General features: G+C 46.4%; 1 protein-coding gene across 9 annotated transcripts in view; it reads left to right on the plus strand.

Moving 5' to 3' along the window:
* NEURL1B (neuralized E3 ubiquitin protein ligase 1B) overlaps positions 1–27824 on the plus strand; it is a 260932-nt gene that overhangs the window by 16408 nt on the left and 216700 nt on the right. For 7 of the 9 annotated variants that reach the window (XM_039484281.1, XM_039484284.1, XM_039484285.1 and 4 more), the window contains one exon: positions 11812–11877. In XM_039484281.1, the coding sequence (XP_039340215.1) occupies positions 11859–11877 (19 nt within the window). In that variant the 5' untranslated portion in view covers positions 11812–11858. Of the gene's footprint in view, positions 1–694; positions 746–11811; positions 11878–24552; positions 24826–27824 lie in introns of those variants that run through there. The other 2 variants (XM_039484283.1, XM_039484279.1) reach the window with 2 other exon arrangements.

The raw sequence follows: 27824 nt of genomic DNA on the forward strand, positions 1-27824 counted from the left end.
ACTGTGGACACAGCTATTTTTAGAGCACTAGTACGAGCCCCGAGTCTGCTGCCCTGGGCTGGGAGGCTCACCGCTGCTGGCTGTGTAGACGCAGCCTTAGGGTACATCTACACAGCCACGCTCGGACCCAGGTATTTGGAGGGCCTTGGACTTGTGCAGCTAGGGCCCGAGCAACCGCCCACGCCACAACATCCACGCTGCTATTTTCAGTGGCCAAGCTGAGTTAGTTCAAGTATGTCCCCGTGCTGGGAATCTCACCTCCTGGCTGCAGGGTACATAAACCCATACAGTTCACTGTTCAGTTTAGCACAGTGGCCTGCATTTCTGAATGGCATGGAAGAGGCTCTTGTCAACAGCCAAGTATTTTTATTTCTCAGACAATTCAGTAAGGTCACTTTGCTGCTCAAGATCAAAGCTACACACAGATTTGCAGAAGGCTGCCCTTGTAAAATGGTCCTTTTTATGGGAATGGATGAGTGATCAAAGATGTGTTTCCTAGGCAGCAGGTTCCCTTAGTCTTTTGCATCCAGCTGAACTGGAGCTTCTTGTGATATGTTCCCCCAACCCAGGCACACCCCTGCCCTGGCAGCATGGAAGGTTAAATGGCCATTGAGGGCCAGTATCTCCTTGGAGAGCATGTACTCTCTTTCTCAACCTTTTCCATCTTACACCAACTTTTTCATCACTTATTCAGGGCCTTCGGCATAGAATTGCTTGGAGCAAATGCTGCTGCATCCCAGTAAAGGTGAGGGCCTCATTTCTCTCCCCTTCTTACAGTGTTTTAACCAATGTAGTGTCTCTTTGGCCTTGGCTACACTTGCAAATTTGCAGCGCTGCAGCAGGGTGTGAAAACACACCCTCTCCAGCGCTGCAAATTGCGGCGCTGCAAAGCGCCAGTGTGGTCAAAGCCCCGTACGTTATTCCCCACAGGGAGGTGGAGTACGGACAGCGCTGGGAGAGCTCTCTCCCAGCGCTGGCGCTTTGACTACACTTAGCGCTTCAAAGCGCTGCCGTGGCAGCGCTTTGAAGTGCAAGTGTAGCCAAAGCCTTTGTAGCTGAGCTTCTGAAGCTCATGCCAACTTTTGTCCAAGCCTCTCCCAGGAATAAAATCAGCCATTGTTGCTCTTTGAATAGATCCCTGTCTTTGTTTCCTCCTATCATATGATCAGCTCACGCTTCTAAAAGGCCTTTTAGCCATTAGCACATATTGGGCTGATTCTCCACTGCCTTCCCCTTTGTGTTCTGATTTACTCTTCTGAAAAGTAGGTGTGAGAGACAACCAAGTCAGAACGCTCCACTTGTCAATAGTGGTGGTAGCACTTTGCACTCCCTATGCACATGTAAAAAGGTCTACAAAGGGGCAAGACATGGGAGAATCAGGCCCACTCTATGTATGTTTTGCCTATGTGCAGTTATTTTAGTCCTAGACCCCCCCTCTTTTCCCCAGCTGACAATGCACCCCAGTCCGTAGCATCCTTACTTATTCTAGTCCTGTACCATCACACACCTCTGCCAGTGTACCTCAGTGTCGGAGAAAAACTCAGTTCTCACTTTTTGTTTGGGTGCAGCAAAATCAAATACTTTATTTATTCTCAAGCAATTGCAAAGAGGGAGGGAGTGCCCTAGGACACAGGGTCGCCCCAGTCCCGGACAGGTCTCTCAACAGGTAAACAATTACAGCAAGCATTTATACCTTTTGTTACAGACAATAATAAGCAACAGCTGCATTTTGTTAATACATAGACCATCCTGCTATCTTATTTTTCTCACTTCTATTTAGACGCCAGTCTACATATTTTGTTATTATCAGTACAAGGTCTCAACAACTTCTCACACAGTTCTTTCCCACTCACCTCACGCCATTCTCGCTTCTACAAATCTCGCGTTATTAGGGTTACAGCTGGCCTAACTCTTGCTAACAGCTAGCCTGACTCTTGCTAACAGACTGTCACGCATTAAGATCCCCTAGAAATCCCTGTCAGTTCTTTCTCAACTTCCACATCAGTCTGACCTGCGCATCCCACCATTATTCAAATCCCGAGCCTACCTCTCATTTTTTGTCACTCCCCCCCATCCTGGAGACCCTACTGGCTGACGAGTACTGCACAAGATCTCTTGCAAGCTGCTCTAGACACAGTGTTTCTCAAATGCAGCCACCTTGGCTGCATGCAGCCACCAGGGCCTGTCCTTGTGGCCACAACAACCTGGGATGTGATGGGGGTGGGGGTGAAAAGCAGTGGGCCCTCTCCCAGGGCCACCACCAGTGATTGGGTCCTGCCCCCCTCCAGAGAGAAAAACTCTGGAGGTGCAGGCAGCTGGTGAATTCCCCACTTTTCCAGCGGTAGGGGAGGCAGGCTTCGGCCACAGGGCTTTGGGCTCTGTCCATCTGCTGACAGGCTCAGGTTCCAGGCTCCGGCCCCAGGCTCACCACCCCTGCCATTGACCCTGGGCCCTGCTGCCTCCCTGCTCACTTCCCCATTCAGGACTTAAACTTGTCCCGGGGCTTGCTGGGGCTGAGTTAGTTTGCTGTGAAAAGTGATATTAACAAACATACAAATATCACTTTTCACAGCGGAAGGCTTACCAGCTAGCAAGTCTTAGAAGAAAAAAAAGTGCAACCAAAAAAGCAAAAGAAACAACAACAAAAAGACAAGAACATGCAAAGCGCCTTATTTGTGTTTCTATTCTGTTTAGGTCCAGTAAAGAATAGAGACAACTGTAAATTATTTTTATGACTGAGTCTGAAAAAAACCCACATAAATAAATTACAATGATTTGGACATGTATATGTGCATATTTGTTTTTCCTAAAGCTAATTAAGTATTGTAGGAAAAATTGTCAGCACAGCCAGCAGCAAAAGTTGGTGGCTGTACTCTGAGGCCACCAAAAAATTTGTTGTGAGAACCCCTGCTAGAGATATTTCCCTGATGACTCTTCTTGTAGGGATTTTCATGTGAAAAGCTTGGCTTTTTCTTTCAAGCCAGTAATGGGTGAAAAAACGTCTCCTGAGACACAGTGGAGGGGCGATGTAATGATTCTCCAGGAAGAGTGACCTGGATGGCTCAGTTTGATCTGCCTCCAGGGAGTGGCTATTGCCAACTGTACAGTCACTTGTCAGGAATGAAGGGGCCGTGGTTGTGTTTACAGACACGCTCCACTGTTTGTCCAGTTGCCTGGTGGATGCTGTGGTATGTTTATCCCCTTCTCAGGCCGTGTGAATTGCTGCTGCTTCTTGCTCTGGAGTTCAAATAGGGTCCAGGACACCGGCGGCCCTTTAGTAACGGTCAGAGCTCATGCACTAAAAAAAGCTCTTGCTGCGCTACCCGTTCGATCTGCTAACCAGTCTGCAAAGGCCTTTCCGGCTGCATGAGGGAGTGGCCACAGGTCGGGGAGCCAACGTGGGGAGCAGCAGCACTGGGGGAGTGATCCAGGGGGATGGGTGCCGCCATGGGGGAGTGCTCAATGAATCTGCCTGCCCAAGTGTTTCTAACCTGCTCATTTCTGGGGTGTCTGAGCAAGGTGTCTCACCCCCATAGCACCATTTCATCTGCCCAGCAGAGCTGTGGGTGTGCGGTGACCTCTTGGCTATAGGTACTTGCTTTCTGGGGCAGAGACTGTATCTTTTCACATATCTGTACAGTGCCCATCACAATGGGGGCCCAATCCCGACTGGGTGCTACTGTAATGTTTTAAATAATGATAATAATATAGTGCCATTCACTAGGGCTCTGCCCCACATGGGCAAAATGAGGGTGCTCATTTGGGAAAATAAAGCATAGTGAGTAACAGAGAAATGGGAACAAATTGGTGGGATGCAGCTGTCAAATAGAGGAAGGGAAACTACTTCTCTAAGGCCTCGTTTGCACTTGAAAAGATTTGTGGTTATAGCTTATGCCAGTAGAGGTACACTGGAAACCCCCCAGCGTAGCTTATACCAGCGAGACGTTCTTTTACAAGGACAGCTTAAACCAGTTTCCTGAATGGAATAAATCTGAGTCACATCCTACGGTAAGTGGTACTGGAGCCCATCCGTGAGCACCCATGGTTCATTCATTTATGCTTGCTTTCCACCACGGGAAGTACTGGAGGCTTCTTCTTCAACCCCTGGTGCTTTCTCCTGCATAGTTCCTTGCCAGCTCGAGTGCAGTGGAGACATGTGGAGCCCTCCTTATTCTTCTGGGAATGCAACGCTCCTTCAGATGAGCAGGTGACAGAGAGACTGATCTTTCAAGCCAGGGATGTGTCTGCTTCTGGATGTTCAAGCCACAGGAGAAGATCCTTTGCTAACACCTGCTGGATTTACACCCCAATGCAATCACCACACATGGGAACCAGCTGGTCCTTTCTGCCTCATACATGGATGTAATGCTGCAAGAGCTGTGCGGATTGGGAGCTAATCGCTTTAGCCAGTAATCAGCCTACACTCGGTGACTTGCTGCCATTGTTCCATTCACTTTCCTCTCCTCCTGTTTCTGAAAGGAGGGATTGTTTACGTGAGGTCAAGAAAACAGGATCTAGTGTGAAGGAGGGTGGGAACCTGAAGGGCAGCTTGAGCCTTCCTGCCTGGGCTTCTTGTAGGGAGCTGATGACGTTAATATCTCAGGAAGGAACACACTGTTCCTGAAAGGAGCCGGAGACATTCCATTCATAACTAAGCAAGGATCTGGCACGTCGCCCCTCTCTACCTCGCCCCCCATTTTTCATCACATAAGCCAATCTCCAGGAGAGTCCCACAGGGAGCTGAGGCTATTATTGAAACCCATTTCCATGGCAGATTTCCAGATTTATATTTCTTTTCACATGAAACAGGGAAGCAAATGCCTCCCAAAAGTGTCCAGCTGGCAACCTTTTCCCTTGCTGTACTTTTCCAGTGCATTCAGGGCCCATCAGCACAGGGTATGCTATGTGCATGGGACAGAAGCGTGTTTTTTCTGGTGTCACTGCGGGTAGCCTGTGGCCCCTCAAGTCTCAGGAAGCAAAAGGGGAGATCTCAGTAGGCTAGTGTCTACTGACATAAAATTCCCTTGGGTTCCAGGCTCCCAAGAGGACAAAGGGGAAGCGCCAATCGCATTGTGCCCTCAAACCCCCTTATGTTTCATGTTATCTCCTGAGGCCAAGCATGAGGCTTCGAACCAGGAGCTTGAGTCAGGCATTAACTTACTCAGACACCTTGGGCAAGTCATTTTAACCTCTCAGTGCCTTGGTTTCCCCATGTCTACAATGGAGAAAAAGATCCTTACCTACTTCACTGGGGCTGCATTAAATAGCAAGTGCCTGTGTAGCACTTGGGAAATATAACGAGTTATACAGGATAATTATCTGTCACATTTTGCTCTGTCCCTTCGAGCAACAGTCGGCTCTGGACCCTCAAACCCTCTTAGGACACACCTCATGGAGATGCCAATAATTTTTTTGATAATGGTATTTCTGCTATTATTTCAAAGCTTCGACGAAAGGGAATTGGCAGGTGAGTGCATACACTCCTCTCCTCCTTCCAGACCTGCTTTCTGAGCCCTGACCTGTGACAGGTGACAGAGCCAGCCTTGCCTAAACCTGCAGCCTAACAGTGCAATGCGGTAAAGCACCAAAGAATCTTAGAATGATCAGTGTGTGTATGTGTAGATGATACTGCTTCTCTGAGCGGTTTGCAGGCTTCTGCCCAAGAAATGGATTCCAGGGCCTTGAGAAATAGTGTTTGAGAGACTGAAACTGAAAGCTTGGAGAGAATTAGTCATCCCTGTACCCTAGTAACGCTGGCAAAAAACAGCCTCAAACACAACAGAGCTGAATGTTTGTGCAATCCCAGCCGCAGACCCTGCACTTCTCCTTATAAAGAGGGAGCGGGCAAAAGGAGGACGGGGAATAAAGCTCCTTATATATCAGCAGTGTGAAATGAACCCTCAAAAAACCCTCCTGCCCCATTTCCCAGTGACATCGCTCTCCATCAAAATACAAAGCTCATGCATTTGGGGCTGGGATGGCAGATGGGCCTGCCAGGAGCTGGATAGTGCATGACGATTTAATAATGATCTCTGGGCACCTTTCCCCCACCAGATCAGGTCTTTTACTCCTGAGTGGGAGCCACATAGGTCAGGACAGCGGCAGCAGGGGAAGACTATCAAGCTTTTGCCACACACAAACCTGAGCAAGGTACCTGGCCTCTGACTCTGCTTCAGCTCTGCATTTCTAGGATAAGGAAGAGTTCAGACTCCAAGTTTTGTTCAGTCCTTGACCTTTCCGCTGAGACTTCCAACAAGGGATCTGTAGGATGGACTGAGAAGCCAAACTCCACTCACCAGGGCCAATGAATACTGTTGGATGAAGAGGACTCCGGAGGGCACAGTTCATGTGCTGACCCAGGGATGAAAGGTGCTGTATCTCACTTCCAGTCCCCTGACACATCCAGCCTCCCTGCCATCAGGTCCCTGAGACTGGTATTAAAATAGGGGTCGGTGCTCCATGTTTATTACCAACCTTTTTGGATGAAAGGCCAAATTCACTCAGAATGCTGCACACCTTCTATTTGAGGATCCCAAAGCACCATACATTCATTCTCAAAGCCACCTGTGACATAGGCCAGGATTATTATTGCCATTTTAGAGAGGGACTTTAGGAGATTTTAGGTGACTTGCCCACACCGTGATGCAGCCAGAGGTGGGAATAGAACCATGAATAAGGTATCCTGCATTAGCTGCTAGAAAATACTCTTTCCTTTCAAGGGGCTTTTGTTATTCTGCTTTTCAATTACAGCTGGGACCACTTCAAAATTCAGGGTCCAAACACTCAGACAACAGGAAATGTCCACTGGTCCCCAATCTGTGGCCAGAACCTTCTCCACAAAATCAGAACCTTTACAGCCTGAATCCATTGTTCTGCTTTCCTCTTTTGGTCTCCTCGCTGCCTTTCTAGCTGTGGGGGAGGGTGGGGGAATGTGAGAGTCTGGCTGGAGCACACACTCATTGGCCAAAAAGGAACTCGGCAGAGAAGCTCTCTGGAATGCCTGCAGCCCGATTTAACTAGTTCCAGATTTGCACAGCTCACGTCAGTGCCTGAAATGAGAAATGGGCCTCACTTAACCACAGCAAAACATAGCAACAGCAAAGCAGCACTGGTGATGGCACTGGAACCTGTTTTTCAAGGCTGTCGTAAGTGAAGCAAGTGGCAAGGCTTTGGGGAACTGAAGGCTGGCTCAGGGTAATGCTACAGTTGCTGTGGGGGTGGGATGGTAACTCAGCATCCCAGAGGCTGCTGAACTGGACCCTGATGTATCACAAAGCCCAGCTGCACAGTGGGGTTTGAAGAGAGAATGGCCAAGGATAGGGTCAGTGGATCCTCTGCTGCATGGATCCACTGGGCACTGCCCCCTTGCAGAAATGTTGAGGCTATGCAGGGTCTCAACAGCTGCTCCATGGTATGGAGACCGCAGTCTGCAGAATCTGCCTACACTGCGCCACTCGGGCTTGGCTCAGGGGCATAGTTATGTCTCTGCATCCAGGACTCCTGGAGATTTGAGGCATCTGCTGTGCCTTTTAGAATGTCAGAGGATTAGATGGGCTGGGAAGGGGGCTAGTTCCTCCCTCCCCCAGTGGAAGGCCCCACTTTGGCTAGAGGATTCTTACATGATATTAACTGCTTCAGTGGGTCTGAAGCAAACTCCTGGACCAAGCCCCTGTGAGTTATGAGGCCGCTCAAATCCCGATCCGTACTTCACAGTTGGTTCCTAACGCCATAATAGGCCAAACCAACCCATGGATGTGAACACTCTGAGCTAAGAAAGTTCAGTTCTGGGTTGTCCAGGCCCATTTCTCAGATTAATATGGACTGGGGTCCTTCCATCAGCAGGTGGCTTCTGTTCTCACCCTCTCAAATACTCCTGGGATAGCAATCCTGGGCCTGACTCCATGGGTCCGTACAAACCAGCCTGGGGATGCAGCTGCAGTTTGCTGAGTTCCTGTGCAGGAGAACTGAGGCTCAGAGGCAGGTGAGGGATCCTTAGTGGTGCAAGTAGAATTTATTTCTTGCAGGTACTACACTCATGGGAGGGACACAAGGGGGGGGCACATGACCTCCCCATGTGACCCTCCATGTGACTCCTCCCCACCCCGCCCACTGCCTGGGGCCCCCATGCTCTCCCCGTTCCCTCTGACATCCCCCTTTGTATATACAAACATCAACATGCTTAATTACCCACTTTCCCCCCAAATATGTAGTATTCAGTCTGTTTATATGGAAGTTGGGTAAGGAGCTATTTCAGCATATGTATGACTTACTATAAGACAAATTTTAAGTAGAACTTTATCCTAAACTGCTTTATGGCATTGTACCCAAACATTCAATTTCAATGGGGGATTGAACTTCCTTTATAGGAACAGAACAGACTCCTCAAACTCTTACCAGTCCACAAAAGTGGTCCATAGTCATGCAAATAGTCCCATTGTCTTCAGTGGGATTGATCAAATGATTAAGGGTTTACAGGATTAGGTTCCAAGTTTGTAAATTGTTCTGGATGAAACTGACAGTGCCTGAGCTATCAGATCAGAAGGAGCTTCATTCAAATAAAGGTGGGCAGATGTGTGATAAGTCTTAGCTCCGTTGCTAAGATGAGGAACATATTTTCAGCAAAGTTCTTGACGGATTCCTGAGGCAGCTGATTTAAGGCATTATAATCTTCACTTATAGTTCTCTGACCCACAAAGCTGGAAAATGAGGCATTTGTTTTCTTTGTGTTGCTGCTCCTGTTCCAGTTAACAAAATGCATGTTAGACTAGTTTGTCTGCAAAGAAGCATTCTAGGTGCACTGGGGACAACATCTGATTCCTGTCAGGCTGCAGAACTGGACTGACATCAGAGTCCAAACATCCTCTGGTCAGTGCAAGAAGAGGCATTCCTCTAATGATTTGGACTTGATGTGATGCAGTATGGATGTCATGGATAATTCAGACCAATGGGGAGAAACACAATAAAAAACACTGCTTAAACACTCTCCGTCCTCCCCGCCCCTCTTGAGGACTCCTGACCAATGTAACAGCACAATACATATGCTAACAAACTTAAACAAAGGCTTTGTTTCAGTTTGTTAGCATATGTATTGTGCTGTTAAAGCCATATAAAGAATGAATGTCCTCCCTAGCTGTGTTCTGCTCCTTTAAGAAGTAGAGTGCAGCCCCTCCCCCTGGAGTGGGGGGGCTAGCCCCAAGTTTTCTGGTACCAGGTACCCACTAAAAATCTCTTGCCGGTACTGCGTACTGCAGGGTACTGTCCTACTTGCACCCTTGGGGATCCTTCACTTCATCCAGCCCTTGCTGAAGGAAGCAAACCATACTCCAGAATGGTCTCCAGTAGAAGTGGAACTAGCCCCCTGGGCAATGCAGACCTGTGAGGACATAGGCCCAGGTCCTCAAAGGTATTTAGGCTCCTAACTTCCATTGATTTCAGCATGTCGGGAAATCCAGGCCACTGTAACGGATCTGTTCAATTGCTTAGTCTGGCACTTCGCCTCCACCAGAGATACTGATGGAAACCAACATTGTGCTCTGTCCGAACTCACTGTGCAATGCTCTTCAGGGCAGGGAGAGGATTTTAGGGATTCTTGACTTTACAGATGATCAGCTGATGCTCTGCAACAAGAGTCAGATTATCACTATCATAGCTGCACAGCCACAGCTGTTATTAATGGTTATAAAAAGAGTCATTCCTTTTAAAAATCCACAGACACACCTTGGCTCTGTGGCCCCCTGTGGACATAACATCCCAGGCCTGTTACATGCTGCGGGATGCAGTGTTTCCAGTTATTGCTTCTAAATTAACCCGCCATTTATAACTTCCACAAGAATCATGTGATTCTTGTATTATGGGACAGCGCAAAGGGTGGGATGGATCAGCTTTCACTTTCTACCTCACCTCAAATACCTCAATCACACTCCACCTAGTTCCCCCCCCTCTTCCATGCTAAACAATCATCGTTTGTGTCATTTCTCATCATATGAAGCTTGTGGCCTTACAGCTAACCACCTGTGTGGCTTTTCTCTGGCTGCAAGTTCCAGAAGAGATTTGTTTCAGTAGTGACCATTTTGTGTCACCAAAGAACCCCACCCTGCCAGCTATGACATTTTCCTGTCCCTTGGATACCAGTAAACAGATAGTCTGACGATGCAGGGACTTATGATTCAGGAAAGTATTGGCTTTCAAACCAAAAACCTACAGGCAGGCACAGAGCCTGCGGAAATATCCCTGAGGAGAGATCTGTTACTGCTCACTGTTGTGTAGTATGGACTTCTGTGCATGCCATTGCGTGGAATGGTGGAAGAAAGATTTCCTACATCCGGATGGTCTGTGTTCATGGGAGACCGGGTGATCTAGTGGGCAGGGCACTGGACTGGGAGTCAGGAAATTTTAGTTCTTATCCTCACTTTGCATCCCACTCTGTCTGTCCTCCTATCTATTTAGACTGTAAACACTTTGGGACAGGGACTGTCTCTCACTATGAGTTTGGTCAGTGCCTGGCACAACAGACTCTGATCTCAGCTGGGGCCTCTATGTACTGCAATAATAATAATAATAATATAATTTAATAATAAATAAATAATAAAGCTGCTTTCCAGAAAGAAAGGAGATATCCAATATCTCCAGAAAACTTCAGCTGAAACTGAATCAAGCTCCCTTCTTTTGATCTCCCAGGGAAGGGTGTGCTGTCCTGGTGGAAGAGAAAAGATCCCCAGACCTATTTTGAGTAGAGCCAGGGTAATTCAGGTGTTGTGGCCAGTTAATATTATTATTTATATTGGGCTAGCACCTGGGAGCTCAGTAGTGGACCAGGCCCCCCTTGTGCGCAGTACAAACACAAAATATATTCTAATGTCCAAGGTAGCTGAATTGCCACTCTTGTTTGCCTGCACACTCACTGCGGTGCCCCTGGCTAACTCATGGCTTTGTAAAGCCCTTTGAGAGATCTGCAGCAGGTGCCATAATAACCCCAGGGATAAGAGAGATAAAGAGAGATTCTAATAGCTGAAAGTTTTAATTGCTGGATCTTAGCTGTGGTATGGGGGTGATAGGAGCAGGTGTGGGAGAGAAGTGAATCGATGGGTTTGTCGACAAAGGCTTTGTTCCCGATATTCAACTCCACTGATGGTGGTGGCTGTGCGAACCCTAATGTAGACAAGGTGCAGACAGCTACTGGTGCTTTAACCACTTTGTCTTGCTGACCTGTTCTGCTTTATGTGGTGAAAATGCCAGCACCCAGCTGGAGCCTATTAGTGAATGGGAAGAAAAACCTAATGTCGGTCCTGGCACTGCTCACCCACTAATCCTGCAAGCCAGAGATGGAGCTTTTGTTTCAGCCATGTGAACATTCTTTCTTCAAGGAGCCTATTCCTGACCCACTAACAATCCCTTGCTCTCCGGTGGGGAAACTGACTGGCTGATGGACACATTTAATGCCCTGGTATAATACCTAGCTGCTTTGTGAGGAGCTGGATAAATGCCATAGGAATTATAGCTAGTAATAATGATACCTAGCTCTTCTATAGATCGCACTTTTCATCACATGTAGATCCCAATGTGCTTTACCAAGGAGGTCGGTATCATCAATGCCATTTTACAGATGGGAGAAACTGAGGCACAAAGAGATTAAAGTGACTTGCCCAAAGTCACCAAGCAGAGCAGTGAAAGAGCCAACAATAGACCCCAGGTCTCAGTGCCCGAGGTATTGACTGTGACTGCTTTTATCAGCTTCTAAGTGCTTTATAAACTTGGATTATTCCCTGCAACATCCCTGTGAGTTAGATCAGCCTAATTATCTCCATTTTACAGGTGGGGAAACTGAGGCACGGATGTGCAGTGATTCATCCTAAACCACAATGGGAGTTGGTGTCAGAGGTGAGATGATGCTTCAGGACCTCTTGGCTGCCAGTCCTGCGTTCAGGCCACTAGATCTTACTTTTCCCAGGGTTACGCTACATCCTGGATCGGGAGAGTGTGGACTACAGGGGTCCTTCTCAAACTGTGTCTTCAAGAAAATCAAATAAAATGGAATCTCATGTTAGGAGGCAGAGAATGACCCCTGAAGAACTGAATTTCTGCCACACCCCTTGCAAATCAACAGACACTTCCTTATTCAATACCTCTCTTTGCAGAGAAGGGGTCCCCACACATTCTTGTTGGAGCCACTATATGTTTTCTCCCTCCCCTTACACTTTGCAGCTGCCTTCATACTCCCCAACACTTATTCCTGCAGCAAGGCTCTGACTCTGATTCAAGAACCAACCAGACAAAAGACTGCTTAGCTGATGAGATCTGACAGCATCACAGCCCGAGGTGGTATGGCTAGAGGCTAAACTGGACTGTTCTCCTGGCAAGTGTGCCATCATTTTCCTCTGCAGCTGTAACATGTTGTTTTTGCAGCCTCTAGCATATTGATATTGCAAAGGAAAAGAGTTTCGTATCCTCCTCCACAAACAGCGGGAAAAGATCTTTCCTTCCACTTAACTGGGTGTTTAGTAGAACCGGCTTAGCATCGCAGAGTGAACAGTCTGTGATGCTGAGTTAATGAGAGTATTGTACAAGTTTAGTGCATAGTTACAATGTCATTACAGCATTATTAACACAGCCCATTTTCCTATCCTGTGGAATGAAGTGATATTAAGGCCCAAGAACGAGTCTTAAAGGATAGATAGGGTGACCAGATGTCCCGATTTTATAGGGACAGTCACGATTTTTGAGTCTTTTTCTTATATAGGCTCCTATTACCTCCCACCCACTGTCCTGATTTTTCACATTTGCTGTCTGGTAACCCTAAGAACAGATGATGTGAAACTGTAAACCCCCCATATTCAATCCAATAGAAAATATGATAGAATCCACACCACTGTGGTTTCACTTAGATGCAATATTCCTCTTTTCCTGTCCTAGATAGTTGTGCACTGTTGCTGTGACCTGCTAAATGTCTGCTATGCTCCACCCCAGAGATGGCTGCATTTCTGTAGGATGTGAGCCAATGTATTCACAGAAAAAGATACAATTCCTACCCCAAGGAGAGTACAATCTAAATAGTGTACAGCTTCATTAGTGGCTTTCTTAATGGTGTTTCTTTAGCTTGCTCCCTACATGACAGCCTTTCCACTGGCTAATGCAAAACAGTGAAAATTGTAAAGTGCATAGGTATCTTGCAGTGAAGGGCATTATTGAAATATAATACTGTAGTGTCCAGTATGGTGGAGCCTGGCTCTTTGATTTTGCAGTACCTAATACAATACAGGTGTCCTCTACCATAATACAACTACTACTAATAATTAAACATATAAATGTCAGAAAATAGCTATATAATTGTCTCTTTCTACCACCTACTGGACATAATGGGAAACTGCAGGACAGTGCTGTTAGATGCACTTTATTGCCCCCTGTAGACATCTCCTAGAAAACAGCTCACTTTATGAGTAAGGTTAAGATTTTGTCATGGTTATTTTTAGTATAAGGAACGTGAAAGGTTGCAGGCAATAAACAAAAATTCACGGAATCCTAAGACCTGTCAATGACTTTTAGTAAAAATAATGAGGGTGGGCTGCTGATGAGAGGATAACTGAGGCCCAAGGGAGGGGGGAAGAGATCCCAAGCCTCGCTGTGGGAGTCCAGCACTCACCACCACCGGGCACTGGGACTCCCCACTGCCCGTGGTGGCTGAGAGCCCCAGCTCTTCTCCCACCCGTGGTGGCTGAGGGCTCCAGGCCTCCCTGCCACCTGTGGTGGCTGAGCGCTCAGAGCTCCATTGCCTCCTGTGGTACCTCAGAGCTCCAGGGCCTCCCATTGGCTGGCAGCTCGGGCCCCATTGGCCCAGGACTGAAGCAGAAAATATCACGGAGGTCTCTGAAAGTCATGGAATCTGAGTTCCATGACTGTTGTGACATAATTTTATCCATGTCATTTATGACTAACAAAGATCTATTTTTGCTGGAGGCTGGAAGTTTTCCTATTGTTTGAGGTTTAATGACCATCACTGTGTTGAAAAAGGCTCTAGTGATAATTAATTGCAAAGAGACACTCCTTGTAGGTAAAGGGATCACTGTCTCTGTTGTACCCAGGTCTCTTCCCAGCTGGTGGCGGAGGAAATCTCAGTATCTGTGGCTGCATTCTACCTGGCCCATACTGAAATCCTTCAGTGTGTTTCTGGTCCCTATAAGCATTTCTGGCATTGCAACAGTATGAGAGGGAGCAAGGTCCCTAGGATGCCTGGTCTGGAGTAGCTCATTGTAGGACATGCCCTTTGTGCTGCAGCTGCCGGCTGGCTTGTTAGTAGCTTTGCACTTCCAGTTTGCTGTTCTTCACTCAACAACGGTGACCACTGAAATAAGAGTGTGTGTGTGTGTGTAGAAACAAGGTGGGTGAGGACTAACTTCTGCTGATGAGAGACAAATTTTGAAGCTTACATAGAGGTAGGGTGACCATACATCCCATTTTGGCTGGGACAATCCCTTTTTTAAGCCCTCTCCTGCCTGTCCTGACTTTTTTGACATAAGTGGCATTTGTCCTCTTTGCTGTTGCCTACTTGATCAGGAACGTGTGTGTGATGCCAGCCCTGGGCGGGAGGGCGATGACAGGGAATAGGCAGGGTTAATGTGAGCAGCGACACCAGCCCCAGCCTTTGGGAAATATGGTCACCCTATCTAGTACGTGCATTGCTGCTCATCTGAGCCCTGCCTGGCCCCTGTGCCAGACAAACCCCATGTAGTGTCACGTTTTCCCTTTGGGAAATACGATCACCTTACATAGAGCTCTTCTTCAGGTCTTTGAAATGTGTCACAGCTAAATACAAGGTGGAACAGATTGTTTAGGGTAAGTAGTTAACACATATTTCAAGGGACCATTCCAGGTGAAGTGGCTAAATACATCTCTCCAGTCATAGGGCGGAAAGGAGAAAAGAAAGCGGCGGCGGGTGGGAGGGGAAGTGGGTTAGAACATAAGAACGGCCATACTGGGTCAGACCAAAGGTCCATCTAGCCCAGTATCCTGTCTTCCAACAGTGGCCAATGCAGGTGCCCCCAGAGGGAATGAACAGAACAGGTCATCATCAAGTGACCCATCCCCTGTTGCCCATTCCCAGCTTCTGGAAAACAGAGGCTAGGGACACCATTCCTGCCGATCCTGGCTACTAGCCACTGATGGACCTATCCTCCATGAATTTATCTAGTTCTTTTTTTATATAGTCTTGGCCTTCACAATATCCTCTGGCACAGAGTTCCACAGGTTGACTGTGCATTGTGTGAAAAAATACTTCCTTTTGTGTTGTGGCACCTTATAGACTAACAGACGTCTGTTAGTCTATAAGGTGCCACAGGACTCTTTGCTGCTTTTACAGATCCAGACTAACACGGCTACCCCTCTGATACTTCCTTTTCTTTGTTTTAAACCTGCCACTTATTAATTACATTTGGTGGCCCCTAGTTTTTATGTTATGAGAAGGAGTAAATAACACTTCCTTATTTACTTTCTCCACGCCAGTCATGATTTTATAGACTTCTATCATATCTTCCCTTAGTTGTCTCTTTTCCAAGCTGAAAAGTCACAGTCTTATTAATCTCTCCTCATACGGCAGCTGTTCCATATCCCTAATATTTTTGTTGCCCTTTTCTGAACCTTTTCCAAGTCCAATATATCTTTTTTGAGATGAAGCGACCACATCTGCACACACTATTCAAGATGTGGGCATACCATGGATTTATATAGAGGCAATATGATATTTTCTGTCTTATTATCTATCCCTTTCTTAATGATTCCCAACATTCTGTTAGCTTTTTTGACTGCTGCTGCACACTGAGTGGATGTTTTCAGAGAACTATCCACAATGACTCCAAGTTCTCTTTTTTGAGTGGTAACAGCTAATTTAGACCCCATCATTTTATATGTCTAATTGGGATTATGTTTCCCAGTGTGCATTACTTTGCATTTATCAACACTGAATTTCATCCACAGGTGGTGACTTCCCCTCTTTCCCGTGGGTGCTCGATCCCCCCTCTGTCCCCGCCCCCACTCCACCCCTTCCATGAGGTCCCGCCCCTTCCCTGGCCCCATTCCAACCCCTTCCCCAAAGTCCCTGCCCCAACTCCGCCCCCTCCCTGCCAATATTCCAACTCCTTCCCCAAATCCCTGTCCTGGCCCCACCTCTTCCCTGCCTCCTCCCCTGAGCGCACCACATTCCCACTCCTCCCACCCACTCCTGGAGCATTCTAACGCTGCCAAACAGCTGTTTGGTGGTGGCTGGGCAGGAAGCGCTGGGAGGTAGGCAGAGTAGCAGGGACATGGCATACTCAGGGGGGAAGGAGGCAGTGGGGCGGGGGGGGGGGGTGAGGGGAGCTTGGCTGCTGGTGGGTGCAGAGCACCCACTAATTTTTCCCTGTGGGTGCTCCAGCCCCAGAGCACCCACGGAGTTGGTGCCTATGATTTCATCTGCCATTTTGTTGCCTGGTCACGCAGTTTTGAGAGATCCTTTTGTAGCTCTTCGCAGTCTGCCTGGGATTTAACTATCATGAGTAGTTTTGTATCATGTGCAAATTTTGCCACCTCACTATTTACCCCTTTTTCCAGATGATTTATGAATATGTTAAATAGGACTGGACCCAGTATAGACCCTGGGGGAGACCACTATTTACCTCTCTCCATTCTGAAAATTGACCATTTATTCCTACCCTTTGTTTCCTATCTTTTAACCAGTTACCAATCCACGAGAGAACCTTCTCTCTTATCCCATGACTACTTATTTTGCTTAAGAGCCTTTGGTGAGGGCTTGTCAAAAGCTTTCTGAAAATCTAAATATATTATGCCCACTGGATCCTCCTGTCCACATGCTTGTTGATCCCCTCAGAAAATTCTAGTAGATTGGTGAGGCATGATTTCCCTTTACAAAAACCATGTTGACTCTTCCCCAACAAATTATGTTCATATACGTGTATGACAATTTTGTTTTTTGTTAGAAGTCAGGCTTACCTGCCTGTAATTGCTGGGGTCTCCTCTGGAGCACTTTTAAAAAATTGGTATCACATTAGCTATCCTCCAGTCATTTGGTACAGAAGCTGATTTAAATGATAGGTTACAGACGACAGTTAGTAGTCCTGCAATTTCACATTTGAGATCCTTTAGAACTCTTGGGTGAATACCATCTGGTGCTGGTGACTTATTGCTGTTTATTTTATCAATTTGTTCCAATCCTCCTCTAATGACACCTCAGTCTGGGACAGTTCCTCAGATTTGTCACCTAAAAAGAATGGCTCAGGTTTGGGAATCTCTCTCACATCCTCAACCATGAAGACAGATGCAAATAATTCATTTAGTTTCTCCGCAATGGCCTTATCATCCTTGAGTGCTCCTTTATTATCTCAGTCCTCCAGTAGCCCCACCGGTTGTTTATCAGGCTTCCTGCTTCTGATGTACTTAAAAATTTTGTTGCTATTACTTTTTGAGTCTTTGGTTAGCTGTTCTTCAAATTCTTTTTTGGCCTTTCTGATTATATCTTTATACTTCATTTGCCAGAGTTTATGCTCCTTTCTATTTTCCTCATTAGGATTTAACTCTCACTGCTTCTTTTACTTTGTTGTTTAGCCATGGTGGCTCTTTTTTGGTTCTCTTACTATGTTTTTTAATTTGGGGTATACTTTTAAGTTGAGCCTCTATTATGGTGTTTTTTAAAAGTTTCCATGCAGCCTGCAGAGATTTTACTTTTGGCGCTGTACTGTTTAATTTCTGTTTAACCAACCTTCTCATTTTTGTGTAAGTTCCCCTTTCTGAAATTAAGTGCTACAGTGTTAAATTTAATTATATTATGGGCACTATTACCAAGCGCTCCAGCTATATTCACCTCTTAGACCTGATCCTGTGCTCATTTAGGACTAAATGAAGAATTGCCTCTCCTTTTGTGGGTTCCAGGAATAGCTACTCCAAGAAGCAGTCATTTAAGGTGTCAAGAAACTTTGGCCTGGTCTACACTTGGGGGGCGGGAGGGGGAGATCAATCTAAGATACGCTACTTTATCGATGAGAATAGCTGAACTCGATGTATCTTAGATTGACTTACTTCGCGTCCTTGCAGCGCGGGATCGACGGCCGCCACTCCCCCTTCGACTCTGCTTCCGCCTCTTGCCCTGGTGGAGTTCCAGAGTCGACGGGGAGCGCATTTGGGGATCGATATATCGTGTCTACATGAGACACGATACATCGATCCTCAATAGATAGATCACTACCCGCCGATCCGGTGGGTATGTAGGAATACCCTTTATCTCTGCATCCCTTCCTGAGGTGATATGTACCCAATCAATATGCGGATAGTTGAAATCCCCCATTATAATTGAGTTTTTTATTTTAATAGCCTCTCTAATCTTCCTGAGCATTTCACAGTCACTATCACCGTCCTGGTCGGGTGGTCTGTAATATATCCCTACTGCTATAGTCTTATTATTCAAGCATGTTATTAATATCCATAGAGATTCTGTGGTACAGTTTGGTTCATTTAAGATTTTTACTTCATTTGATTCTATACTTTCTTTCACATATAGTGCCACTCCCCCACCAGCACAATCTGTTCTGTCCTTTCGATATATTTTGTACCCTGGTATTACTGTGTCCCATTGATTATCCTCATTCCACCAAGTTTCTGTGATGCCTATTATATCAATATCCTCATTTAATACAAGGCACTCAAGTTCACCTATCTTATTATTTAGGGTTATTCTGGGGGTTACAGATTGTTATATCATAAATCCAGTGTGTCTCTTTTCAGTCCAGGAATTTTAGTGTCATGCAAAGTTATGAATTTAAGCTAGACCCAGGTTCATCTTTTAAAAGTGTGCAAGTTTCCTTTGAAGACAAGGATTGAGATGAGTGATGTTCTGGAACAGCCTTGCAGGGGAGCAGTGGAGGCAAAAAAAACCTAACTGGCTTCAAGACTGATCTTGTAAGTTTATGGAGGGGATGGTATGATAAAACTGCTTACACAATGGTATGTAGCTGATCTGTGCCTGCTAGCCGCAAATATCTCCAATGGCTGGTGATGGGACACAAGATGTGGGGGGCGGGGGAGAGGAAGAGTTCTGAGTTACTACAGAGAATTCTTTCTCAGGTGTCTAGCTAGTGGGTCTTGCACACTTGCTAAGGGTCTAAATTATCACCATATTTGGGGTTGGAATTTTCCTGGAGTCAGATTGGCAGAGAGACCCTTTCCTCTGCAGCATGAGGCACGGGTCACTTGCAGGTTTAAACTAATGGGAATGGTGGATTCTCTGTAACTTGAAGTCTCTATGATTTGAAGACTTCAGTAATTCAGCCAGAGGTTGGATTCTATTATAAGAGCGAGGGTGAGGTTCTGTGGATTGCTAGATGATCATGATGGTCCCTTCTGACCTTAAAGTCTGTGAGAGGTCAGATATGGCATGATCATGTTGTGAAAAGTATTTTCCCCTGGATTTTTGTCTTTTATCATTTTCCTGCATGAGTTCATTCGAGAGCTTAATGATGGTCTAGTTTCACTGAGGCATTTGTTGCTCTGGATGAGGTACACCACATGTTGTGATAGGCATGTGTAAGACCCATGGATCTTGAAAGTGTGTGTGTGTGTACGAATACATCTTAAACCCTTTCCTAAGAAACATAAACTACACCAAAAAAGGCCGTCTTATCCTAGAATAAGAATGTACACACAGGGGGTTGAACCTTTATATCTGTATCAATTTAAATTCATTTAGTTTATAATGAAAAAAGTTTTCCTGTGTGGACAATGCCTAATGTGCTCAAGCTAAATGATTTGTGAGGTAAAGCTTCCCCTCTAGTGGCTGCATGAATAATATTTTGTTTCCATATTTGCCAAATGGAACCACTGAATAGTAATTAGAAAATATTGGTTTCTTAGCCAGACTGTAAGGGATTCAAGGCAAGGGTCATCTTTTCATATGGATTTGTACAGCACCACTCACAATGAGTTCAATATCTGATTAGGGTCTTTAGTACGCTACTGTAACACAGACAATCCATAATAATACCAGGCTATCCAAGTACAATAATCATTAGCACTTCCATAGCCCTTTTAATTTTAAAATATATTTTTCTGAACATTAAATGATTAATTAATCCTCACAACACATTTGTGAGGTAAGTATGTAACAGGGCAATGGGATCAGAAAATGTGGAGCTTTTGCAATGTTCTTTTGCTTGTGTGTGTGCATAGCTACTAAGTGGCTGGAAATGCTTATGCAAGGGCAGGAGCTGAGCAGATCATGCGACAATACCCCCAGATGCAGGCCCGGCCCCACTCACCTGCTAGTGTAAGATGCTATTGAGGACATGATTCCTGCTGGCATGGAGACGCAGGACATTACTCTGTTGGCTTAGGGCAAGTATAGAGGTGTGCAGCGGGCATGTTCCATCTCTCATTGAAGGCTGAAGGATCAACTGTGAGCACTATGGGTACTGAGTGACCCACCTGGTTTTCCCCTGACCTGCACCCTTTGCTTCATGATAAAGATTGCCTGTTCCCAGACCGCTGCTCACTCTTTGAGACAGAGCCCATATCTTCTTCCTATGTGTGTTTGTGCAACAGCTAGGACAACAGGGTCCCAATCCTGACTAGCACTGCTGCAATAGAAACAACGATTAATAATAATCAAGCAGGGTCTGGCTCAGCTGGGAAAGTAGTGGGCTGCACAGTACAGCCCTCATAGCTGGCTGCCTGAGTCAGCAGATGTGGTGCCCCTTGAGCTGGGGTGTATTTGGTATGGGGATCTAGAAGCTTGTTATCTGAGGCTGCTGGTTCCAGTTCAGCCTTAATAAATATGTACTGAAGTTATTATTGTTTAACAGCTATTTGGGGTGACACTAATAAACAGCACTTTGCATGTTCAAAATATTAGCTAATGCATCCTCACAGCACCTGTGTGCAGTAGGTCAGCATTTTCTGCATATTACAGATGGAGAAACTGAGGCACAAAGGGGCCAAAGGACCAGATCCTCAAAGGTATTGAGGCTCCAAACTTCCATTGATTTCAGTGAAAGTGAAGAGCCTCAATACCTTTGAGGACCTGGGCCAAAGTGACTTGACTAAGGTCACACAATGAATCACTGTCAAAACTGTAACTAGAACTCAGGTCTCCTGAGCCCTGGCCTCTGCTCTAATCACTGACCACACTGCACTCAAATAATGCTGTCCCCAGAGAGACCAGCTGATGTTCAGCAAACATACTGACAGAGATCAGAGTGGGTGGAATGTGTTGCCTCCTGAGAAGCTGGTGCTTCTGAACAGATGATTGAATCACCCTTTCTGTGTCACATTGTCTTCATTTCTATCACCTGCCCCTCTGAGCAGACATGATGTCAGGCTCCTTTCACCAAAGCACAGCCAAGACTGCTCCCAGTGTCAGCGAATCGCCTGCTGAATGCACAGAGTGACACTGCTTGGCCTGGCTCTTGTTCTTTGTCCTCCTGGGGACAGGATGGCAGCTACTCATGCAAAAACAAGAGACGATTTAGACAGAGAGATGCTGCTCTTATCTGATTAGAGCTCCTTGGTTGTGCTCCAGAGGTCTTATTCCTGGCTGAGTCTCACACAATGAGAGGTTTAAGTCATCACAAATACTGTGTATGCCAACCATGTGGCTCTAGGGCTATTTCCTTGGCTTTTGAGTTGATTTTTTATAACAATCAGGTTCTAACTTGCTACCACTAAATACATGCAGTTATTCCACCTGCTTAGGTGGATCTAACTTGCCTGTTGTTAAAGGGAAGAGAAAACTTCTGTATCTATTACTCTCCTGCCTCAAGACTGGCACTAACATACTCCAAATATCTGCTGAGAACCAATAGGGCATGCAAGCTCACTCCCTTTAAGAAAGCCTGTGAAGAGGGTGCCCTTTCAGAGAACAGTGACAGCCTGGTCTAGGCGGGCACTAAACACTCAGTTCAAATCCTGGCTCTAATACTAACTTGCTGCAGGGACTTTTGTGAGTCACTCAATTTCCCTAGCTGTAAAATGGGAAAAATGCTACTTACCTACCTCACGAGGGTTGTGAGGATTAATCAGTTAACATTTGTATATTGCTTTGGAAATATGTAGTATTGGTTAAAAAAGTATTAAAAAAATATTAAAAAAACCCTGCTACAATAATGGCCCCTAAATCCTGTGCTAAAATGATTATAAACTGCAGTGTCTGGGACCAGTACAATCAAATAATTCAGGATGCTTTACAAGGCCACTGGAGAAATGAGGCTTATAGTATTGAACTCACCTAAAGGAGGAGATAAAAAGTGCATTAGCAGATAGATAAAGAGTACCCAGCTGTCACAGTCACTCCTCCGCTCACATTCACCCTATAGCGCTGGACATCATCCTTCCTCAGTCGGGCTCTCTACATGGTGATGGGGATGTGTGAATATCTCTGCAGTGGAACTTCTGTTACTGTCCCTGGGTACTTATTGATTTCCCTAGTTCTGAACCGCAACACCCTAGATCTGCACATCGTGTAACTTTTCTTGTTGTTGTACACTCCATGGGGCAAAAACAATGAGGAGTCTGCTGGCACCTTAAAGACTAACAAATTTATTTGGGCATAAGTTTTTGTGGGTAAAAAACCCACTTCTTCAGATGGGGGAAAAGTGGGGAGCGTGCTAGTATGCAGGCATCTCTAGATTCTTAATACTAAATAGCCAGACCAGATCTTTGGCATAATTGACTTCCACAGAGCAGAAATTCACATAGATTCTGTGCAAACCTTATTCAAGGAGCTCAGATGAGTTCACAAGGGCTCACAGCAGCTTTTAGAGCTTATGCATCTCCATGCGTCACAGCACAAGGCAACAATAAATTGTGGGATTTGGGAGAAATTCCCCCCAAGTTGTTCAATAATTTCCTGTTGCAAGTTTCTTGAACCTTCTTCTAAGCAGCTAGTTCTGGCCACGGTTGGAGACAGGATATCCCCTATATGGACTACTGGTCTGGACTAGTATGGCTGTTCTTATGTTGAAGTCAATGGAATTACATACAGGAATGAATGATTTTACTAGAGGGTTTTTAAAGCCAACAGACCTCTGAGAGGTTCTCCCTGTTGTCCTCTGTGCAGAAGTTTAATAGATTCTGTAGGCCACAAATGGTGGCACTGCCCTGAGACTAAGCATAGATGCTAATAATTGGAAGAATATTAACGAGGCAAAAGAATGTGTTTTTTTAATGGGACTATGCCTTTTTAAAGCTTTATGATAGAGATGGTCTGAAGGTCTGAAGGCTATTTAAAATATTTTTTTACTTGATGTTTACATAGAGATATCAGTAATGTCCATGCTAGCCTCACCTGGTGACTTTCTGGAGGTCTCAAAGCATGTGTATTGTGAACACTCGCATTTTAATTGAAGAGGCAGGAGGAGGTGTTAAATCTTTAACAAATACTTTTTTCTTTAAAATGTTTATTGGTCATTGATATTAAATAGGTATTAATAAAAAACAAAAGCCCTGGCTCCCTATGGCATCTCAGCAGCTATAGAAGGGCTAAAGCTGGCCTTGGGGAATATCCTGGGTTTAGGAAGCTTCCCCCTGTGGCAGAACAGCCCTATACCACTCCTCTCTAGGGCTGTACTGGGGGAGCCCAGGATTGGGTGCCCTAGTCTAGACTTCTAGGGAGTTTCTAGATCCAGGTACTTGCCCCCAATCCCAGACTGTGTTTCCCTAGCCATTCTCCTTGAGAATCTGACTGCAAATCCAGCCTCCTTTCAATTGCTCTGCTTTCACTCTCTTGGTTTATGTGCTCCCATAATTTCTCTAGATCTCCAGGCACTGTGGCATCTGTCAGGGCCAGCAGGACCTAAATTTATAGTTCATACAGGGCAAACAAAAAGCAGACCTTCACCCTCCTGCTTCTTTTAAACCTTCCAGGCCTCTTTGTCCATCAGAAAGAAAGAAGCAAACAGGAAGGGCAGGAGGTGGATATTACCCCTCTTTGCAGGTCACCTTCAGCCAAGGGCCCTGGGAGAGCAGGGTCCCCACGGAGATGCATAGAAGCAGATGGACTTTTTGAGGAGGACAGAGTGCAGGGAGGAGGGGTGAAGGTGGGGGAGTAGATACATGGCTGGAAATCCGCGAGCGCCCTTTCTGCCCAGGGTAATGAAGCTCCAGCAGCCTGGCGGTGGGTAGCACTACTGCCTCCAGGCCAGGCTAGCCCCCGGCATGTGAAGCTGGAGGCTCTCGCAGGGACAGCTGGACCCTAGGACACGCTGCGCTCCTCCTCCTCGGTGCCCTGGGGCATTTCGAAATCTGCAGGAGCTACAGCCCGGCCTCCTCCCGGGGTCCCACGCGCGGCCAGCCCGCAGAGCCCCCGAATTGGGGGCGGAGGAACGAGGAATGCTCCTGCCCCCCAGGCTCCCGAGCCAGCCGCGCTGCTCCCGCCCCTACCCGCGCCCGCGCAGCCTTGGCGGCCGGGCGTCACGCGTGGGCGGGCTGCGCGCCAACGGGGCTCTCCCTGCAGCCCGCCCGCTTGGCAGGTGCACTGCCCAGCCCGACCTCGCCGATTGGTTTGTCCCGGAGCCAGGTGGGAGGCCGATCCCACGTGTGGGGCTGGTTGCGGGGTTTGAACGTGCGATCTGGCGGGAGAGCCCCAGGCTGCCAAGTGCCAGAGTCCCCGGAGCTCCGCGCCCTGCTTCGTCCAGCGCCTGCAGCCGCTGCGACCCCGAGCGCCGCGCCGCGCCCCACGGAGGAGCCTGACCGAGAGGAGCGGAGCCGGAGCCGGAGCCGGAGCCATGGGGAACGCCGAGTCTGTCCCTGCAGGGGCCGCAAGCCGCCTCAGCGTCAGCCGGAGCCCGGGCATCAGCTTCCGTGAGTGCAGCGGCCGCGGGGAGCGCGGGTCTCCTCCCGAGTGCCCCGTGCTGGCTCTGCGGGCAGCCCCAGGGCGAGCCGTGCCGGGGTGTCGGTGCTGGGCCCCGGGTGACCGTGGGTTTCGTGTGCCCTGGCTAGTGAGTGGGGGCCGTGGGCTTTGCAATGCGGTGTGTGTGTTTGGAGAACGCGTGCATCCCATCCTCGGTGTCAGGGTGTCCCTGCTTTTGTCCAGCCTCTTTTATTAGTGAAATTGAACAAATACCTGTTGCATTTGAACGTGGAAATCTGGGACATAGAAATATAGTTGGCCTACCCTCCGGCAGAGTGAAAGGAAAGAACAACAAATTCAGATCGCTCTTCCCATGTATATTTCTTAGATTTTTAAAAAATGTTGCAGTGTTTTCCAAAGGATGTTTGTTGATTGACACTCAGTAATTCACCACTGAAAGGCCAGTTATGAGACCTGATACCCGCCTCATTAATTACAAAATTCCAGACTTTCCTGTCAGGTTTAAGGGGAGGTTTTCTAGGTATAGTAGTAAATATGGAATGGGTAGGAATGCTTCTGATTTTATTTGGATGAATGTTTTATTTTAAAAATTAAATAAGCTATATAGGGAGCTCAAAACACGTTTTAAAAGTCTGGTATCCTAAAGTAGCTAGACTCTCAGGTGTCATGCACCTGTCAAACTTTATTTGGGCAGGCAGTGAGGGGTCACGTGGCTTGAGTTCCTGATCTATCTTCATGGAGTTGTGTGCATTGTGCTCTGCAGTTATTGCCCAGGAAACTAGAGTTTTGCCAGTTCCACCCTCTGAAATTCAAAAGCTCTCTGCCAATCCAAGCTCACTCAGAATGGTAAAGCATAATCTAAGAAGACAAATCAGTCAACAGTGTCCTTGTCATTGGATGCCAGGCAATCTCTTGGTGCTTTTATTATCCTGCCTGCTTCCTTTTTGCATCCCCCTTGTTTCCATGGTTCTGATAAGTCCAATAGAGAGAAATCTGATTGGCTGGTTTTAAAGGATGCTGGTAACTGAGCTCAGCCAACCACTATAAAATACTAGTGCATCATAACATGAAAAATCCTGTGTGGTAATACAGCCCAGTTTTAGGTGATGCAAATTAACACACATAATAATGAGTGTTAAGTTTCAACAAGGCAGTACTTGTCTTTTATTAACCCATCCTGGGCCTCAGGCCTTGTGTATGCTCCTAGTGCATTTAGAATAACAGAGTTATATGCAGTGTTGCTGTAGCTATGTTGGTCCCAGGATATTAGAGACACGGGGTGGGTGAGGTAATATCTTTTATTGACCAACTTCTTGCCAACAAAAGTTGGCCCAATAAAAGATATTACCTCACCCACCTTGTGCCCAATGCTAAACTGAGACACATGTTTAACATCTAATTTAGGTGAATTTTTAAATAATGCCCAGTTACCAACTCCCCTCTCCTGATATCTTCCCCCTCTCTCTCCCAGAAAAAAATTATAACTGTTCTTTTTCTATCAGAAATATGACAACAACGTGATGTAAATAAAATGCATGAGATTCTCCTATGAATGGGCAACATGTGTAACGGCAGTTTCTGATCCTGAACTGTAAGACTCCATGGTGTGACCTTCCATGCAGGATTGTGCATGAGGGGGAGAAAAGGGCATTTGGATCTTGTAATGAGGAATGTGGTGTAAACCATTCAAGAGAGAAGCTGTATTGTTCACTTCCCAGATAAAAGGCAGAAATAGTGGGCTGGTCTGCTCTCCCTCCCCACATTAGGCAGCACACTGCTAGTGCTGAGTGCCAGCTACTGTAACAGAAAAAGGGGCTTGATCGCAGGAAAAGAGGCAGCCTGGTCATCTCTGCCCCCTCCCTCAAGAAGTGTGCAGTATAGCAGGAGATTGTCTGCTCAGCCTGAAGCTGCAGTAAGTTGTACTCACTCCATGAGAGAAGTAGTTTGGAGGCTGCAAATGTAACCCCCCTGGCCGCCCCCAAAAAAGGGGGAGGGAAGGTACAAAGAGCATGTGGCTTGGATCCCTTTTTTGGACTGGTTATTGCTATCCCAAACTGTGTTGAGCATATGGTTGTATGTTTTATATAATCAAAGGGAGGGGACCCACACAGGGTGTTGCTGGCAGTTTGAGGATTAAATGCTAATCAAGTTGCTAACCAGCTAACTGTCTGGACAAATGCTGGCTTTGTTTTTGTTTTTTTCAGTGGGCTCATGTGTTTTTTCTCCTGTGGGCTGCTGCTAGCAGTGTACTTGCTTTGGGCTGATTAGTTACTATTAGGAGCATATGTGTAATTGAAGGTTATTTTACAATTAATGCATAACTGTGCTTCATAATCTCAGTTTTCAGTTAAAAATCCAAGTGTCTAGCCCTTCTGGTTGTGAAAATATTATTCAAAACATTAACTGATGCTGTCAAGTCTTTAGACAGACTAAAAAAAAGCTCAGAGAGGTGTGACCTGCCCTGTTCATCTTTATGGAGTATTAACGCTGATGCCAAACTCTGATAATTTAGATGTCAATGTTAACTACTTCATTCCTGGTCATTTTGGCAGAGAGAGGTTAATGTACACATTTGTCATTGTTGGATGTGGTAGCAGGTATTGAGATAGGATGCAGAGAGCTGTAAAAAGTTGGGGAACAAGGAATTCAAATCTCCTTCTCCCCTCAAATGTAAAATCTCCTCTGCCTTACCCAGTAAGGGGAGCGGAAAGAAGAAATGAATCCCTTCCCCAAAAAGCCTCAGCTGCATCCTGAGTTTCACTAACCCAAGCAAGCCACCACACCTTTCTGAGTGACAAAAATTTCACTTGTCCCCTACTCCAGTGCTCAAACCACCACTTTTCCTTTTTTGGGGCAGTTATGCCTTGTCAGCACAATAATCTGCAACCTGCTGAAAATTTCAAGTCAGGACAGCGTGAGATAAATGGCCTTAACTAGGAAATAAGGAGCATTGTAAGGCTCGGGCTGGACTTGAGTGGCAGTGATGATT

This window comes from Mauremys reevesii, linkage group 8, assembly GCF_016161935.1.
Source record: "Mauremys reevesii isolate NIE-2019 linkage group 8, ASM1616193v1, whole genome shotgun sequence".
Taxonomy (NCBI): Eukaryota; Metazoa; Chordata; order Testudines; family Geoemydidae; genus Mauremys; species Mauremys reevesii.